This window comes from Geotrypetes seraphini, chromosome 14 (genome assembly GCF_902459505.1).
Source record: "Geotrypetes seraphini chromosome 14, aGeoSer1.1, whole genome shotgun sequence".
In the NCBI taxonomy this organism is placed as follows: Eukaryota; Metazoa; Chordata; class Amphibia; order Gymnophiona; family Dermophiidae; genus Geotrypetes; species Geotrypetes seraphini.
This window is the reverse complement of record NC_047097.1, coordinates 74,853,843-74,871,379: the sequence shown is the minus strand read 5'-3', so window position 1 is coordinate 74,871,379 and position 17,537 is coordinate 74,853,843. Positions and strand designations below refer to the sequence as shown.

Below are 17,537 nucleotides of genomic sequence, written 5' to 3'. Positions count from 1 at the left end.
ATCCCCTTCTTAATCATTCCTAGCATTCTGTTCGCCCTTTTCGCCGCCGACCATTGCACAGACGGCTTCATTGACCTGTCAACCAGTACTCCCAAGTCTCCAAGTACTGCACCAGACATCCTGAATTCAAGTATAAGATTTTTGTTACCGACATACATCACCTTACACTTATCCACGTTAAACCTCATTTGCCATGTCGCAGCCCATTTCTCGAGCGTGTTTATGTTATGTTGCAGGTCTTTACAATCCTCCTGCGTCTTCACTACTCTGAATAACTTCGTATCGTCTGCAAATTTAATCACCTCACTCGTCGTACCAATTTCCAGGTCGTTTATAAATATGTTGAAGAGCACCTAAAGCCTATGCAGTTTACAAAATAAATAATAATACAACATATACTCAAGAAACTCTCCTACATCCTCCACTATAAACATACTCATTTTGTTATTTATTTAAATAATTTATATATCGCCTAAAGTCTAGGCAGTTTACAAAACAACATACAAAATAATAAATATTACTTCAAACTGTATGCGGCAGCACATAAGAAAGCAAATAGAATGGTTAGGAATTATCAGGAAAGGAATGGAAAATAAAGATGAAAATGTTATAATGCCCTTGTATTGCTCTATGGTATAACTGCATCTCAAATACTGTGTGCTATTCTGGTCACTGTATCTCAAAAAATATATAACGGAATTAGAAAAGGTACAAAGAAGAGTGATGAAAATGATAAAAGGAATAGGACAACTTCCCTATGAGGAAATGCTAAAGTGGCTAGAGCTCTTTAGCTTAGAGAAGAGATGGCTCAGGGGTGATATGATAGAGGTCAATAAAATACTGTGGAATGGAAAAAGTAAATGTGAATCACTTATTCACTCTTTCCAAAAATACTAGGACTAAAGGGCATGCAATGAAGCTACTAAGTAGTAGATTTAAAACAAACCAGAGAAAATATTTATTCATGCAACATGCAATTAAACTCTGGAATTCGATGTCAGAGAATGTGGTGAAATCAGTTAGCAGGGTTTAAAAAAGGTTTGGCTAATTTCCTAAAAAAGAAGTCCATAGACCATTATTGAGTTGGCTTGGGGAAATCCATTGCTGATTCCTAGGACAAGCAGCATAAAATCTGTTTTACTACTTGGTTTATATCTAGGTATTGGGACTTTGGTTGGCCAATGTTGGAAACAGGATGCTGGGCTTGATGGACCTTCAGTCTGTCTCAGTATGGCAATTCTTATGTTTTTACGACAACTTTATGTAGACGCAAACCGCCCCTCCCTCAAGCCACAAAGAACTACAAGCAGCAGCAGTCCTGAGCTGCGAACCCCACCTCCTTCCTGACCCAAAGCACCAGTGCAGAAGTGTCTTGAGCTGCAAACCCCATCTCCCTCCCTTAAGCTCCGAAGCATCTGAGAGATGAACCCCCCTCCCTCCTGACCCGAAGCACCAGTGCAACAGTGGTCCTGAGTCACAAAGCCCTCCTCCCTCCTTCAAGCCCCTTAGTGGCAGAAGCAGGCGGCGATCCTCTGTCGCGAACCCCCCTCGCTCGTTCTCTCCCTTACCTGAAGCACAGCCGATCAGCAGGAGGCAGTCTCAAAACAGGCTGCTCCCGCCAGCCCAGCAGGGCCTTTTCTCTGATGCTTCACTTCAATGCATCAGAGGAAAGTCCCAGCCAGTGCTGGCCATGAGCATCTTGTTTTGAGGATGCCTCCTGCTGACTGGCTGCGCTTCGGGTAAGAAAGTGAGAAAGGGAGCGAGGGAGTTCACGACTCAGGAGGACTGCCATCTGCTTCTGCCTCTTCGGGGCTTGGGAGAGGGAGGGAGGTGGGCTTTGCAGCTCAGGATTGCTGCCATGCTGGTGCTTCAGGTTTGGAGGAGGGGAGTCTATCCCAAATGATTTTTAACCAAATTGAGGGGTTTTGAGGCAGAAATCAAACTTAGAAAAAAGATCGATAAAATTCAAAGATGGCCGCTGCCAGCAAATTCATGCCAAAAATAAAAAAATAATGATTTGGGGTTTGGGGAGGTAGAAGACATGAACCCTATCCTCAGAAACTCTCAAAAATAAGTTTCACAGACCGCCCCCAAAGTTCCCATAGGAAATAATGGAGGTGTACTCACAAGTCACTGAAGTGCCTTACTCGTCAGCTCTTTTCACTGCGGCTAAATGGAGGACATTACATAACATAACACCGGATTTCTAGACTGCATAACCAAAAATTTCTATGCGGTTTACAAAACTTTATCAAAAAGGTACAATGAGAAATATTAGATCAGAAATTCTGGAAAGAGGAAAATTTTCAGTTTTCTGGATTATTCGTAAGAAATTTTGAGAAAAGTTTTCAATGGTTTTCTAAATTGTTCATAAGAAGAAGATGTACATATTAAGTGTGGAAAATCTTTATCATGATGTGAGGCTTGATAGGCCAGTGTATGGTCAAGATATTTCTTACTTTTGCATCCTTTAACTGGTGGAAAAACAAAAAGAGCATGTGACTTTCTACTATTCTTGTAAGGTGCTATAAGAAATATATCAACTAGATATAATGGAACTAATCCAAAAGCTACTTTATAACACAGACATCCCAACTTGAAAACAACTCGTGCCTCTGCTGAGAGCCAATGCAGCTCACAATAATAAGTGGAGGTTGTATTTCTTCAGACCATAAATTAATCTGACCGCAGTATTCTATATTAGTTTGAGTCTGGCCATATTTTTCTTGGTACTAGACAAGTAGATGATAGAACAGTAGCCAAGAAGGCTTAACAGTAAAGACTGAACAAGAATTTTAAAACATAGATCTCAAAATATGGTCTGATAACATGTAATTTTCAGAGTGTAATATCCCTTACGAATCACAGCATTAATCTGATTCTTCATGGTCAGATGTCGATCAACAACTATGCCTAATATTTTAATTGTTGGGCATATCGTATAAGATGATGAATTTATCTTAATTGATGGTTCAATGCAGTTCTTTTGTAAGGATGCAAAAAAGGATTTTCTGCCTTAGAACATCTTCAAAATGACCAGACTTGAAGTTCTTAGGATTGCCAGTCGGACCGACACCGAATGTAACCTACGCGAGTGGGGTTGGGAAATGCATCCTGTGCCCTGAAACCTGGAGGATGTTTTTACACAGGACGCATACAGCCTGCGCTTAAATCCCTGACAAGGTCAGAGGGCAAGCAAGCTCCCAGGGGAATGGACCCCAAGTTCAGGAAGGGTGGCACACAGCAGGCTGGCTCCACAGATCCCCTGGTTCCTCATCGAAGCAGCCATCTGGCTCCGTGGGACTGCATCCTTTCCTCTGACAGAGGATCACTGCAAAGGGGTCTCAAGGCACTTAAGCCACCAAAAAAGATGAACTTGAAGCATAAAAATAAGAAAAGATGCAGAGCGGCTGTTTTAGGAGAAGCAAGATGGCAGCGGTGTGGTAAAAGCTTTTAAGTTGGGCTCCGTTGTTCCTTACAATACTGTCTTATTACCTCAGATTTGGAGTCTGTTGAAGATGCCTCATACCAAATGTAAGGGCTTTGTCCGGGGGACCGACGTCGATGGAACGTTTCTTTACAAGCTCTCTGTCCAATATTGAAGGAGCCACTGGAGCTGTGAGACTTGAGATCTCGCTCTCCCCTCTGGCAATCCGGTTGCCACCTATCCCGGCGTCAGTAGACGTTAAGAGCGTGAGCTCTGAGGACCTGATGAGTCCGACAGCTTCACGCAGAGGAGGGCTTCATGCCGGCTTGAGCGCTAGGGAATTAATAGCGGTAGGAGCAGAAGTTAGCTGCTCCTCAAAGGTGACATTGGACGGCATTTGGCGAGTGCTCCAGAAGTTAGAAGTAGCCAACAATTGTGGGTAAGCTGGATGATCTTACAGTTTCTGTGCGTAATATCCAAATTGAAACTAACACAAAGTTTGAGCAAGTCAATAAAGAAATTGCTTCACTTCAAAATCTTACAGGAGTATTTACTAAAGAAAGACTTTTCCTCCAAAGGAAAATTGAGCAACTTGAAATTATAATCGAAGACTTAATCTTAGAATTCTGAATTTTCCTAAATCTTCAATTACCTCTCCATTAAATGTTTAAAAAATACCTTATTGAAAATTTAAAGTTTCCTCTGGACTCAATTCCACCTATAAATAAGATATATCATCGTCCTAAAAAAGTTGGTTCTTCATTACAAGACGCACAGGCTGCCAGATCACAACCTTTGGATTTAAATAACTTAACTGACATTTTGGAAGAAACAGAATATCGGGGTACTTTGATAATATCTTTTGTTTTTGAACAAGACCTTAATGCTATACTGAAAATATTCTTCCAACATGTTCAGAGCTTATTCCTGGGCCAGAGAATTTGGATATTCCCTGACGTTACAAAATCTACCCAAGATCAGAGTAAATTGTTCTTACTTATGAGAGAAGTTAAAGCCCTGGGAGCTACTTTTATAATTAGTTATCCTTGTAAATGTTTAGTAAGATACACTGGAATTAAATATGTGGTTTTTCTTCCCGAGCATCTTCGAACTTTCCTGGACACTAAGAAAATGCTATAGGGTAGCAGAAAATTAGAGCCGTGAAAAGCACGTTAAGCCATTTCTTTTGATAATTATGATTTCTAATATTAAGACCTCCTTGTCTTTTCTTAAATTGCTTCTCCAATCTTTTTGAGGGCTAATTAAGAGTTTAAGATTATGATTAATTGTTATATATAATTCTCAAGGATTCCTAAATAGTGATTAGGCTTGAATTCTTTTTAAACTTTGAGAATGTTTCTTTTATTGTATACTCTGTATTACTGTAACTTGTGATTACATTTGAAAAAGATAAAAAAAAGAAAAGATGCAGAGCAAATCCAAAAGTCTTCTGCACGGATTGTTTTCAGAAATTGAAAACTACAGGGGGCTCTAACTCTCTCTCTAAGTTGGGAAGAGCATGTGCTCAGAAAAGTGTGATTTCTGCAACTCCCGGACTGCGGGAAGGGATTGAACATCTAGTGTACTGAATCTGGAAGGAATGTAGCAGAAACACTCTGCTGTGTAATGATACCAATCCAATGGAGCTGCTATGCAAAAATTTGTATAAATGATGCAGACCTGACACAGTCCATTTTTGGCTATAAATAGCCTTCATCAGGGATCCAATGTATGATGATAGTAGTATTTAAATATGGATGAGCTACCAAATGAATAAATCCAATTGTATGAAAAGCAGTTCTAAAACAAATGTGTCTCCTTATCTCAAGAAAGATATAGTGGCGCTAGAAAAGATTCAAAGAAGAGCGACCAAGATGATAAAGGGGATGGAACTCCTCTCGTATGAGGAAAGACTAAAACGGTTAGGGCTCTTCAGCTTGGAAAAGAGACGGCTGAGGGGAGATATGATTGAAGTCTACATAATCCTGAGTGGAGCAGAAGGGTACAAGTGGATCGATTTTTCACTCTGTCAACAATGACAAAGACTAGGGGGACACTCGTTGAAGTTACAAGGAAATACTTTTAAAACCAATAGGAGGAATTTTTTTTTCACTGAGAGAATAGTTAAACCCTGGAATGTGTTGCCAGAGGATGTGATAAGAGCAGATAGTGGAGCTGGTTTTAAGAAAGGTTTGGACAAGTTCCTGGAGGAAAAGTCCATAGTCTGTTATTGAGAAAGACATGAGGGAAGCCACTGCCCTGGATCAGTAGCAATACTGCTACTCCTTGGGTTTTGGCCAGGTATTAATGACCTGGATTGGCCACTGTGAGAACAGGCTACTGGGCTTGATAGACCATTGGTCTGACCCAGTAAGGCTATTCTTATGTTCTTATTAAAGTATAAGTTGTCATTTTATAAACACAAATAATACAGAGCAAGGATCAACAAAAAACCCCTCTCCCCTCCCCTTCACAAATATCCCCTCCACTATCAAGAAAACTGAATAAGCCAAATTATTACACAATGCTACTCAGAAAAATCATGCTAACAGAATACCACAGTCACACATGACAGGAATAGTGTTAGAGGAGTGCAACTAGGGCAACTGCCCCCTGGTCAGAGAGAGAGCCCTGAGCCAGCTGGAAGCTAAATAAGCACAGCCTAGGCTTTGCAGTCCCCAGTTATGACTAACACCAGCTCTAGCAAGATGATACATATTTCAAATCTGATATATTCTAATCACAATAACCCTAGATCAGGGGTAGGCAATTCCGGTCCTCAAGAGCCAGGTCAGGTTTTCAGGATATCCACAATAAATATGCATGAGATAGATTTGCATCTCAAGGAGGCAGTGCATGCAAATCCATCTCGTACATATTCATTGTGGATATCCTGAAAACCTGACCTGGCTCCGGCTCTCGAGGACCGGAATTACCTACCCCTCCCCTAGATCATTGATAAATATGTTAAAAAGCAGAAGTTCCAGCACAGATCCCCGAGGAACCCCACTATTTACCCTTCTCCATTGAGAATATTGATAACTTAAACCTACTCTCTCTTTTCTTTCAACCAGTTCTTAATCCATAATAGGACATTACCTCCTATCCCATGACTTTCTAATTTCCTCAGAAGTCTTTCATGAGGTACTTTGTCAAATTCCTTTTGAAAATCCAAATACACAGTATCAACCAGCTCACACTTATCCATGTGTTCATTTATCTCAAGAAATGCAGTAGATTAGTAAGGCAAGATTTCCCTTGACTAAATCCACACTGGCTTTTGCTCATTAATCCATGCTTATGTATATGTTCTTTCATTTTGTTCTTCATAATAGTCTCTACCATTTTTCTTGGCACTTACGCCATATTGGCTAGTCTATAATTTCCTGGATCACCTCTGGAACCCTTTTTAAAAATTGGTATCAGGTTGGCCACCCTCCAGTCTACCAGTACTATGCTGGGTTTTAAAGCAAAATTTCAGAATACTAACAATAGCTCTGTAAATTCATTTTTCAATTCTATCAGTATTCTGGGATGTATACCATCCGGTCCAGGTGATTTGCTACTATTCAATTTGTGAAATTGACCCATTACATCTTACAGAGTTAGATATTTGTATGAGTTTCTCTGATTTATCAGAACTGAATACCATTTCTGGCACTGTAACTCCATGTTTAGTTGTGTTAGGCATGTATTAATGTAGCTTAATAAAAAGACCCCTCTATTTATATAACTATTGTGTCTTTCTGGCACTTCCTACACACACATAGAGTTCTGTCTGGTTTTGACACTTCATTAAAGAAATGGAATGATAATGGTGGCTGCTGAAAAAACTACAGAAGTAAGAAAATATATATATTTAAGACTAACTCTTTTAAAAGTCTAAAGTAATAAAAGTGCATTAAAACATGAAAACAGTTTATTTTTATTAACTCGGTGTTTTTATTAGTAGGAAACAAATGTTTCATATTACAATTCAGGTATGAATAAGAACAATACCTTTCCAGTGTGCTAAAAATATATCATAGATTTTAGTTTTCAGTGCAATAATGTTTGGCGTGTTATTTGCCAACACTGTGTTTTTTCATAAGCAGCCTTAAAATCTTTACCTCATTCTGTATCAGTTTACTAATATCTTCTTGGATATCAGTATTCTCCTGGCTGGTGCAGAGACTATTTTTTAAGATAGCAAGGATGGCAAAGGCCTTTTCAGCAGCCTCCTTATCAGTGATATTCTGCAAAGGATTGTCTAGATAAGCATTCAGATCTGGCACAACGTCTTCTAAAAGTCGTACTATCTGTAAAAACTGTCTCATAGCTCTGGTTTCTTCCTCTGGCTCTTCAACATTTTCTTCTTCTGTGTCATTCTCTCTTTCAAGATCTGTGTCTTCATCATTTTCAGAATCATTCATGTATGCCTCTTCATCTTTCTCCTCATTAAAAATTGGTATATTTTCTATATTTTTATTAAGACTATCAATGGTGTTTGCAATCTCTTCGTCGCTTACTTCTGTGGTGTAATTGGATTGAGATATTTCTTGTGTAGATGATAAGTCTGACTCGACTGTAAAAGTGATAGATGGAACTTCAGTGGTACTGTCTGATTGAAACTCTTGAATTGTCTCTGTTGTTATAGTCACTACAGTTTGTGTTGTGGGCTGGGTGGAATCAGGTTGTATTTCTTCTGTAGTATTTATGTCAATGATATACACATGTTGGTTTTCATTTGCATCATATGCATCTGAATCCCTGGTTTCTGTAATGCTTTCAAGCAAGGTCTGCAGAATATGTCGAAGTTGTTTCAGGGTTTTTTGCTCTTCATTTTTTAGTTTCACATTAACTAATGAATGAGGTTCTGAAAGACAAAGAATATAATACAAAATTATCATGACATATTTGACATGAAAAACGCTATACATGTATTTGTTTCTAAGAGATTCCACTAACTCGACACTTCTCTTTCAGTGTTAGCCCTGACCCTCTGGAATAATCTCCTCTCTCTCTAAAGGAACTGAAACAACATTAAAGCCTATCTTTTCTCCCAGGCCTTAGTGATGCTCCATCTCCTCTTTAGACAATGCTAATCTTGCTGAAGGAGCAAGACCAGGTATTTTGTGCTTTACTTTCCCTTATCCTTCTGCACTATAATATTGTAACTTTCCTTTTGTTGTCCCCCTACTATGGCTCATTATGTACAATCACGGCCTCTGTTTCTACCCTCCCTATTTCTCCATTTTATTCTGTAAACCACTTAGATGAATATACATTTGTGGTATTTCAAATAAACTTGAACTGGTCCATATGACCTTTATGATCTTTCTAGTTTGCCCAGTAAGGTTATATCCCTCTATGCCTTGTTTAAAGTGTGAGGTCATTTAAGTTTTGTGTTTGTAAACTGCTTTGATGCCTATGTGTGGGCCTTTGGTGGCATATCAAACCTGCTGAAATAAAATAAATAATTTTCTTATACAGGGATTCTCTGTGTTTAGTCCACACATTTTAGAATTTTATTACTGTTTTTATCCCTTCGTCCATAAGGGGGCATAGCCAGAGGAAGGAGAAGATGGCTCAGGGCTGGACTTTCAAGCACTTTCTTCCCCTCTAGCTGCCGCCACCACCAGTGCCACCACTGTATACCTTCACTGGCAAGGATGCTCAAGCTCAGCCAGCTGAAGGGATTTGATGCTAGAGTCCCCACCTATGTTGCCTGAACAGCAAGGAAGCTGGTGGGTGATCTAGCCTCTGACATCAACATTTCTGTGCATGCTCAGTTTTAATGCATGAATTAAGCATGCACGGAAGTGCCAGTACTGGCAGCTGGAGTACTTTATCAATGGTGCCACAGGTTTAAAGAGGGCCTGAGCCCAAAGTGTAGGGCAGGGGCCCAGGCCCTCCCCCTATGGCTATATCACTGCCTCAATCAGGAGAGTATTCTTGCAACCACCACCCTCTGATGTTACTCCTAAGTCTAACTGCCTGCAACCTCAATTCATGTCTTCTAGTTCCTCAAGCACCCTCTGATACACGACAGAATTCATGGTGGATTCTATGATGGTGAGCTGGCCAGGTCCTGCTGCAGCAAAGCATCCCAAACCATGACACTTCCACCTCCATGCTTCACAGTTGGTAGGAGGTTCTTTTGCTAGAATGCTGTTTTTGTTGTGTGCCAAACATGTCTTCTTTTCTGATGTCCAAATAAATCAATTTTAGACTCATCTGTTCATAGAACACTATTCCAGAAGTCCTTGTTTTTGTCTTCATTCTCTCTGGCAAACTTCAGTGTGGCCTTGATGTTTCTCTTAAAGATTTCCTCCTTGCACATCTCCCATGCAAGTTAAATTTGTGCAGTCTCTTTCTGTTTGTAGAGCAGTGTCTCTCAAATTTTCTCGAGCCAGGGCACACTAAAGGTAGTGGCGATGGCTTGAGGCACCCAGAAGTGCATGGACATTGCCATGATGATGTCACACATATGCGTGACATCATAACATCGATATCCGCGCATGTGCAGAAGCCCATCACGTCAATGTCTGTACATGTGCAGAGGCTCTCCAGATGGGCCCTGATACACCAGTAGGGGGTGCCAGCAGGGAAGAGGGCCGTAGAGAAGGAGAGGCACTGGCGCCAGCTGATTGCCTACAGCAATATTTCTTAACTGCTTCAAGCTAAGTACCTCCTAAGTTTAACAAATATCAACTGAGAACCCCAACCACAGATCTCCCTGGGCCCACCCAAGCTCTGCCTCTTTTACTAATTGTAATGCAATTTTTTCCATTCATTTTTCATAAATACACAGCAGATATAAATTCTCAAAACTGACACATTTCAATCACTATAATGAAAATAAAATAATTTTACCTACCGGCAATCCTCTGCAGGCAGCTGTAATTAGATTTAAAGATGAGGCCAGGGGGGAAGCCGGAGGATGCTAGAGGAAAGGGGGAAACATGCAGGCCTTCGGTGAATCGGGCAGCGCTGGCACTATAACTGACTTCAATACCGCTTTTCCTGACTCCATAATCCTTGGTGATTTTAACATTCATTTCAATTCTCCTAACCATTACAATACCTCCGAACTCTTAACCTTGATCTCAGATCTATCACTGTCCCCTCTCATCTCTAAACCTACATACTCGGCTGGTAACACTTTAGAACATAAGAACATAAGAACTGCCATCTCCGGATCAGACCTTCGGTCCATCAAGTCCGGCGATCCGCACACGCGGAGGCCCCGCCAGGTGTACACCTGGCGTAATTTATAGTCCACCATATGGTTTTCTGTCCTTCTTCTATTAACCATCTTTTCCAAAACTTTCAATTTCATCCCTTACCATGGTCAGACCACACTCTCATTACCTGGCAATTAGATCTTCCTGTAAAATTAAGCCAAGCTCAACAAAAAATAATTACCTATACCTTCCGTAACATTAACAACATAACCCTTTCGGCTGTTCAGACCTCCTCTGACCTAAACCTCGAAGACTTCTCTGCTCTTTCCATTACAGACCAATTTTCTCTTTGGGAAACTTCCACAAAATCATTACTAGATTCTCTGGCACCTCCATTAGAAAAAAATCCCATCTCAAATCAAACTCAAAAATCAAAACAACAACCTTGGTATAACGAAAAACTTGCTCTCCTTCGTAAACAACTTTGTTCCGTAGAACATAAATGGCGTACAACACGCCTCAACAGTTTCCTCCTTCTGTTCAAGGAAAAAGCTTCTCATTACAAAAAAGCCATTCAACAAGCAAAAAAAGAATATTACTCGAAACTCATTACTACCACTCGTAACTCTTCCACCCTTTTTAACCTCGCCCAGTCTCTTTCAAAATATTCGAAGAAAAAAACCCCACCCCTTATTACCCAGCCATCTGCAGACGAACTATCACTTTTCTTTGACAGAAAAATTAAGGACATCAGATCACATCTTGGACCTTCACCTCCTGCTTCCTCTTCTCATATTTACATTCCCAATGATTCTACTCAAATATCATTCAGCTCCCTCTCAAAATTCAAAATGCCCTCTTTAGCAAATCTTCTTCTCATTCTTCAATCTTTAAACAGTTCCAATAATCTTTTGGAAAGCATTCCCCCTCCGCTCCTTAAAAAATTATTTTCTTTCTTTGGCCCTTACATCTGGGAAATGGTATCCAAATCTCTCTCTGACAGTCTAGTACCCTCTGCTTGGAAAACAGCTCTTGTTTTCCCAAAACTTAAACAACATAATCTAGATCCTTCTTTGCCTAAAAATTACCGCCCTATAGCCAATCTACCTCTAATCTTGAAACTAACCGAAAAAATTATTCATACCCAACTTACAGAATTCATTGAAAAAACCAATGCCCTACATCCATGCCAAACTGGCTTTCGCGCTTCACATTCAACTGAATTGTCTCTGTTAGGCCTCATCTCTACGATACACTATTATCATGATCATCAAAAATCTGTTATTCTCATTTCACTGGACCTGTCCGCAGCCTTTGATACTATCGACCACTCTCTTCTTATTAACAGACTTAAAGACTGTGGTATCACAGGCCCAGCTCTTTCTTGGTTCATATCCTACTTTAACGAACGCAGCTCTAAAGTCCATGTAAAGAACGAAACTTCTCAACCTATATCTCTAACATACGGTGTCCCACAAGGTTCGATTCTCTCCCCTCTCCTATTCAATATCTTCTTGTCTCCCCTCCTTACTTTAGCACAATCTATCGGATTTACTATCTTTGCCTACGCTGATGATATACAACTCCTTCACCCAATCAACACCACAAACATCTCAGACATAAAAGACATAAACGATAAATTAGACACTATATATGATTGGCTTTTCTTAAATAAACTCTCCATTAATATCGATAAATCTCGTGCCATCCTACTTCCCACTAAAAACTGTGCCCCCTTACTGGGACAACTTTCCATTAATTCCATTCCAATACAAATAGAAACAAAAATAAAACTCTTAGGCATCATCATTGATAAAGACCTCACCTACCATGACCATATCAGTTCAATTGCAAAAATCTGTTTCTTCAAACTTCGCATTATTCGGTCACTACTCTCAATCTTAGAGACCGAGTCAATCAATATCTTAATCCATTCCTTAATCATTTCTCACTTAGATTATTGCAACTCTCTTCTCAACGGTCTCCCCCAAAAAGAAATCTGTCGCCTACAATTAATACAAAACACAGCAATAAAACTCATTCACAAAAAAGGCAAATTTGAGCATGTTACTCCTTTTCTCAAAGAGGCCCACTGGCTCCCCGTTACCCACCGTATCACCTATAAAATCGTGCTACTCTCTTTCAAAATAAAACACTCTCACCAACCCTTATTTCTCGATAAACTTCTCATTCCCCAATGTTCCCCACGCATTCTAAGGTCAACTGACCAAAAACTCCTCTTTATTCCCTCCATAAAAGACTTTTATTACACCCGGAAAACAAATTTCGCAGTAACTGCTCCAACATTATGGAACTCTTTACCACAGCAACTCCGTGACGAACAACATCTAGACAAATTTAAGATAAGCCTAAAAACTTTTTTATTTCGGACGCCTTTGGCTATGTTTAGACTTACCTTTAACTCTCCCTCTTCGTTTCTTCTCTTATTTTCTTTCCCTCTTTTTTTTTTCTCTTTTCTTTATTTTTTCTCCTTCTATTCTCTCTCTCTTTTCCTTTTCTAATTACAACCAATCGCTTTGATAAAGTGACCCATCCTATATGTTCTTCCCCCTTTCCCACTGTCTCCATTTCTTCTTCAACATGTAACTTTTCCCTTCCCTTCCCTTTTACCCTCACTCTCAAGTCCGTCCAGTCCATGTTATTTATGTTCACCTATTTATTTTTAATGCCTAATATTTTATCTTACTCTTATCTCTTTTTAGATTTATTGTAAACCGTCCAGATATTCGTTTGATGGTCGGTATATTAAAAACCAATAAACTTGAAGTCAGCTGGCATGCACTTCTCTTCCTCCTTAGTGTGCCATGGCACACTTGGAATCTCAGGAGGCACACTAGTGTGCCTCAGCACACAGTTTGGGATACACTATTGTAGAGGCATGCACTTTCACATCAACAGTATCAAGAGCCTGCTGTAGGTCCTGTGATGCCATTTTAGGGTTTTTGGAGACTTTTTTTTAGCATCTTGCGGTCTGCCCTGGGGGTCAACTTTTTGGATGACCAGATCTGGGCATGTTGGCAGTTGTTTGGAAAATCTTCCACTTGTATATTATTTTCTGGACTGTGGAATGGCTAATGCCAAATTCTTTCGAGATCTTTTTAAATCCCTTACCAGACTTATAAGCTGCTACAATCTTCTTTCTGAAGGCCTTAGACAGCTCTTTTGATCTCACCATGGTGTTCACTCTCACCGCAGCAGTCATGAGCACACCAGACTAAATGTCTGAGTTTAAGTAGGGCAAACCTCCTTCAAAATGCTGAGTAACGATGTTCTAATCATGTGCACCTGATGTGATACACCTGTGTGTGATTTGAGCCACTTTAAGTAGGAGGATATGAGGGGGTGTCCTAATTTATTCCTCGGTTAGAATACACATTTTTGTGTATATCATTTGTTTCATGAGTAAATCAAGGAAAATCTTTGTTGTTTACCTACAATTACATCACTTTCTTTTCCAGAGATAAATTAAAAAAAAGATTTGACATCGATATGTAAACATTTTATAAGAAAGAACTGAATATTTAATGGGGTGTCCTAAATTTTTCACATGACTATAAATGCACATGAGTCGAGTCTCTTTCATTTGAAAGGAAGCTCTGGAATGAGAGGGCATAGGATGAAGTTAAGAGGTGATAGGCTCAGGAATGGTGGTAGATGCATGGAATAGTCTCCCGGAAGGTGGTGGAGATAGAGACTGTGTCTGAATTCAAGAAAGCCTGGGATAGGCACATGGGATCTCTTAGAGAGAGGAAGAGATAATGGTTACTGCGGATGGGCCATTTGACTTTTATCTGCCATCATGTTTCTATGTTAACTGAATGGAGCTAAGATGGACCCAGGTGATAACCAACCTAACAAGACAATAACAGCCATAATCACTTCCACAGTAGCACTATGGAGGCTATAGATAAAGACCCAGACTAACCAAGGTCATTAGACCAAAACCCCTGCTCTACTGGTCTATGAATTTTTCAGGATTGGGCCCCTTAACCCCGGAATGGAGACCTTCAAGGATACTTTTATCTCCCCAAGAGTGAGAGCCTGGGGATGGCATAGTTCCTCCCAGGATGTTTTGTGGAAGATAGGGCTTTTTCACTTTGCATTCAAAGACTCCAATATGAGAAACTCATCTCTGAGTCTCACAATAATGTCCAACTTTTTCTGTGTGAGCTCATATTTTTTGCTTTTATTGTAGTTCAAGACAAGTTATATCCAGATACAGTAGGTACTTTCCAGTCCCTGGACTGCTCACAATACAAGCCTGCACCTATGCAATGGATGCAGAAAATGCTTTGCATTCCATTAGATCAAGCTAATACAGTTAGATCTCCATGTTTGGTACAGTGTAATGGGTTTCCTCAAATCCCTGGCCTTGCAGCTGATCCCCAGAGGCTGCTTGGGTTATGTGACTTATCAAATGTTAAGAACTCCAGTAGGACTTGAAATCAGGCTTCCCCAATTCCCCACCCACTGCCCTAACCATTAGGCTACTCTTCTACATTATGAAAGGGCAGGATGGTACCTCCTGGAGAAGTCCTCAAGGGACTTGGACATCCTGGACCTCAATGGTGGTGGGCATCTGTGAAGGTTCGTATCTTGAGAGATGAGTCCTGTGGCAGATGAGACTGCCTGGAAGTCAGAAGGCAATAAGGCCCTGTGCAAGCTTGTTGCAAACCCCTCCTAATCTGCTCCCAAAGAGGAAGGAAGATCAGGAAGCAGAGACCTAACCAAGTCACCCTGCACTAGTCATTCTACTTGAGGTGCCCCAAGGCCAGTGATTGTGAAAAGTCAAGCAGCTTACCATTTGAAATAACATCACCCAAAATTTGTATACCTGCAATCATCCAATGTTGATTTATAGATTGGAATAGGCATTAAATTACTAACATATCCGTCCAGTCCATGTTATTTATGTTCACCTATTTATTTTTAATGCCTAATATTTTATCTTACTCTTATCTCTTTTTAGATTTATTGTAAACCGTCCAGATATTCGTTTGATGGTCGGTATATTAAAAACCAATAAACTTGAAGTCAGCTGGCATGCACTTCTCTTCCTCCTTAGTGTGCCATGGCACACTTGGAATCTCAGGAGGCACACTAGTGTGCCTCAGCACACAGTTTGGGATACACTATTGTAGAGGCATGCACTTTCACATCAACAGTATCAAGAGCCTGCTGTAGGTCCTGTGATGCCATTTTAGGGTTTTTGGAGACTTTTTTTTAGCATCTTGCGGTCTGCCCTGGGGGTCAACTTTTTGGATGACCAGATCTGGGCATGTTGGCAGTTGTTTGGAAAATCTTCCACTTGTATATTATTTTCTGGACTGTGGAATGGCTAATGCCAAATTCTTTCGAGATCTTTTTAAATCCCTTACCAGACTTATAAGCTGCTACAATCTTCTTTCTGAAGGCCTTAGACAGCTCTTTTGATCTCACCATGGTGTTCACTCTCACCGCAGCAGTCATGAGCACACCAGACTAAATGTCTGAGTTTAAGTAGGGCAAACCTCCTTCAAAATGCTGAGTAACGATGTTCTAATCATGTGCACCTGATGTGATACACCTGTGTGTGATTTGAGCCACTTTAAGTAGGAGGATATGAGGGGGTGTCCTAATTTATTCCTCGGTTAGAATACACATTTTTGTGTATATCATTTGTTTCATGAGTAAATCAAGGAAAATCTTTGTTGTTTACCTACAATTACATCACTTTCTTTTCCAGAGATAAATTAAAAAAAAGATTTGACATCGATATGTAAACATTTTATAAGAAAGAACTGAATATTTAATGGGGTGTCCTAAATTTTTCACATGACTATAAATGCACATGAGTCGAGTCTCTTTCATTTGAAAGGAAGCTCTGGAATGAGAGGGCATAGGATGAAGTTAAGAGGTGATAGGCTCAGGAATGGTGGTAGATGCATGGAATAGTCTCCCGGAAGGTGGTGGAGATAGAGACTGTGTCTGAATTCAAGAAAGCCTGGGATAGGCACATGGGATCTCTTAGAGAGAGGAAGAGATAATGGTTACTGCGGATGGGCCATTTGACTTTTATCTGCCATCATGTTTCTATGTTAACTGAATGGAGCTAAGATGGACCCAGGTGATAACCAACCTAACAAGACAATAACAGCCATAATCACTTCCACAGTAGCACTATGGAGGCTATAGATAAAGACCCAGACTAACCAAGGTCATTAGACCAAAACCCCTGCTCTACTGGTCTATGAATTTTTCAGGATTGGGCCCCTTAACCCCGGAATGGAGACCTTCAAGGATACTTTTATCTCCCCAAGAGTGAGAGCCTGGGGATGGCATAGTTCCTCCCAGGATGTTTTGTGGAAGATAGGGCTTTTTCACTTTGCATTCAAAGACTCCAATATGAGAAACTCATCTCTGAGTCTCACAATAATGTCCAACTTTTTCTGTGTGAGCTCATATTTTTTGCTTTTATTGTAGTTCAAGACAAGTTATATCCAGATACAGTAGGTACTTTCCAGTCCCTGGACTGCTCACAATACAAGCCTGCACCTATGCAATGGATGCAGAAAATGCTTTGCATTCCATTAGATCAAGCTAATACAGTTAGATCTCCATGTTTGGTACAGTGTAATGGGTTTCCTCAAATCCCTGGCCTTGCAGCTGATCCCCAGAGGCTGCTTGGGTTATGTGACTTATCAAATGTTAAGAACTCCAGTAGGACTTGAAATCAGGCTTCCCCAATTCCCCACCCACTGCCCTAACCATTAGGCTACTCTTCTACATTATGAAAGGGCAGGATGGTACCTCCTGGAGAAGTCCTCAAGGGACTTGGACATCCTGGACCTCAATGGTGGTGGGCATCTGTGAAGGTTCGTATCTTGAGAGATGAGTCCTGTGGCAGATGAGACTGCCTGGAAGTCAGAAGGCAATAAGGCCCT

At 40.4% G+C, this 17,537-nt stretch overlaps 1 protein-coding gene across 1 annotated transcript in view; it reads right to left on the bottom strand.

The window, feature by feature from the left end:
* Nucleotides 1-7,447: 7,447 nt before the first annotated feature.
* Nucleotides 7,448-17,537, bottom strand: part of LOC117348061 (ring-infected erythrocyte surface antigen-like) — a 62,016-nt gene continuing 51,926 nt past the window's right edge. Inside the window, exon 5 of the mRNA XM_033919712.1 lies at nucleotides 7,448-8,282. Coding sequence (XP_033775603.1) covers nucleotides 7,489-8,282 — 794 coding nt within the window. The 3' untranslated portion in view covers nucleotides 7,448-7,488. The remainder of the gene's footprint in view (nucleotides 8,283-17,537) is intronic.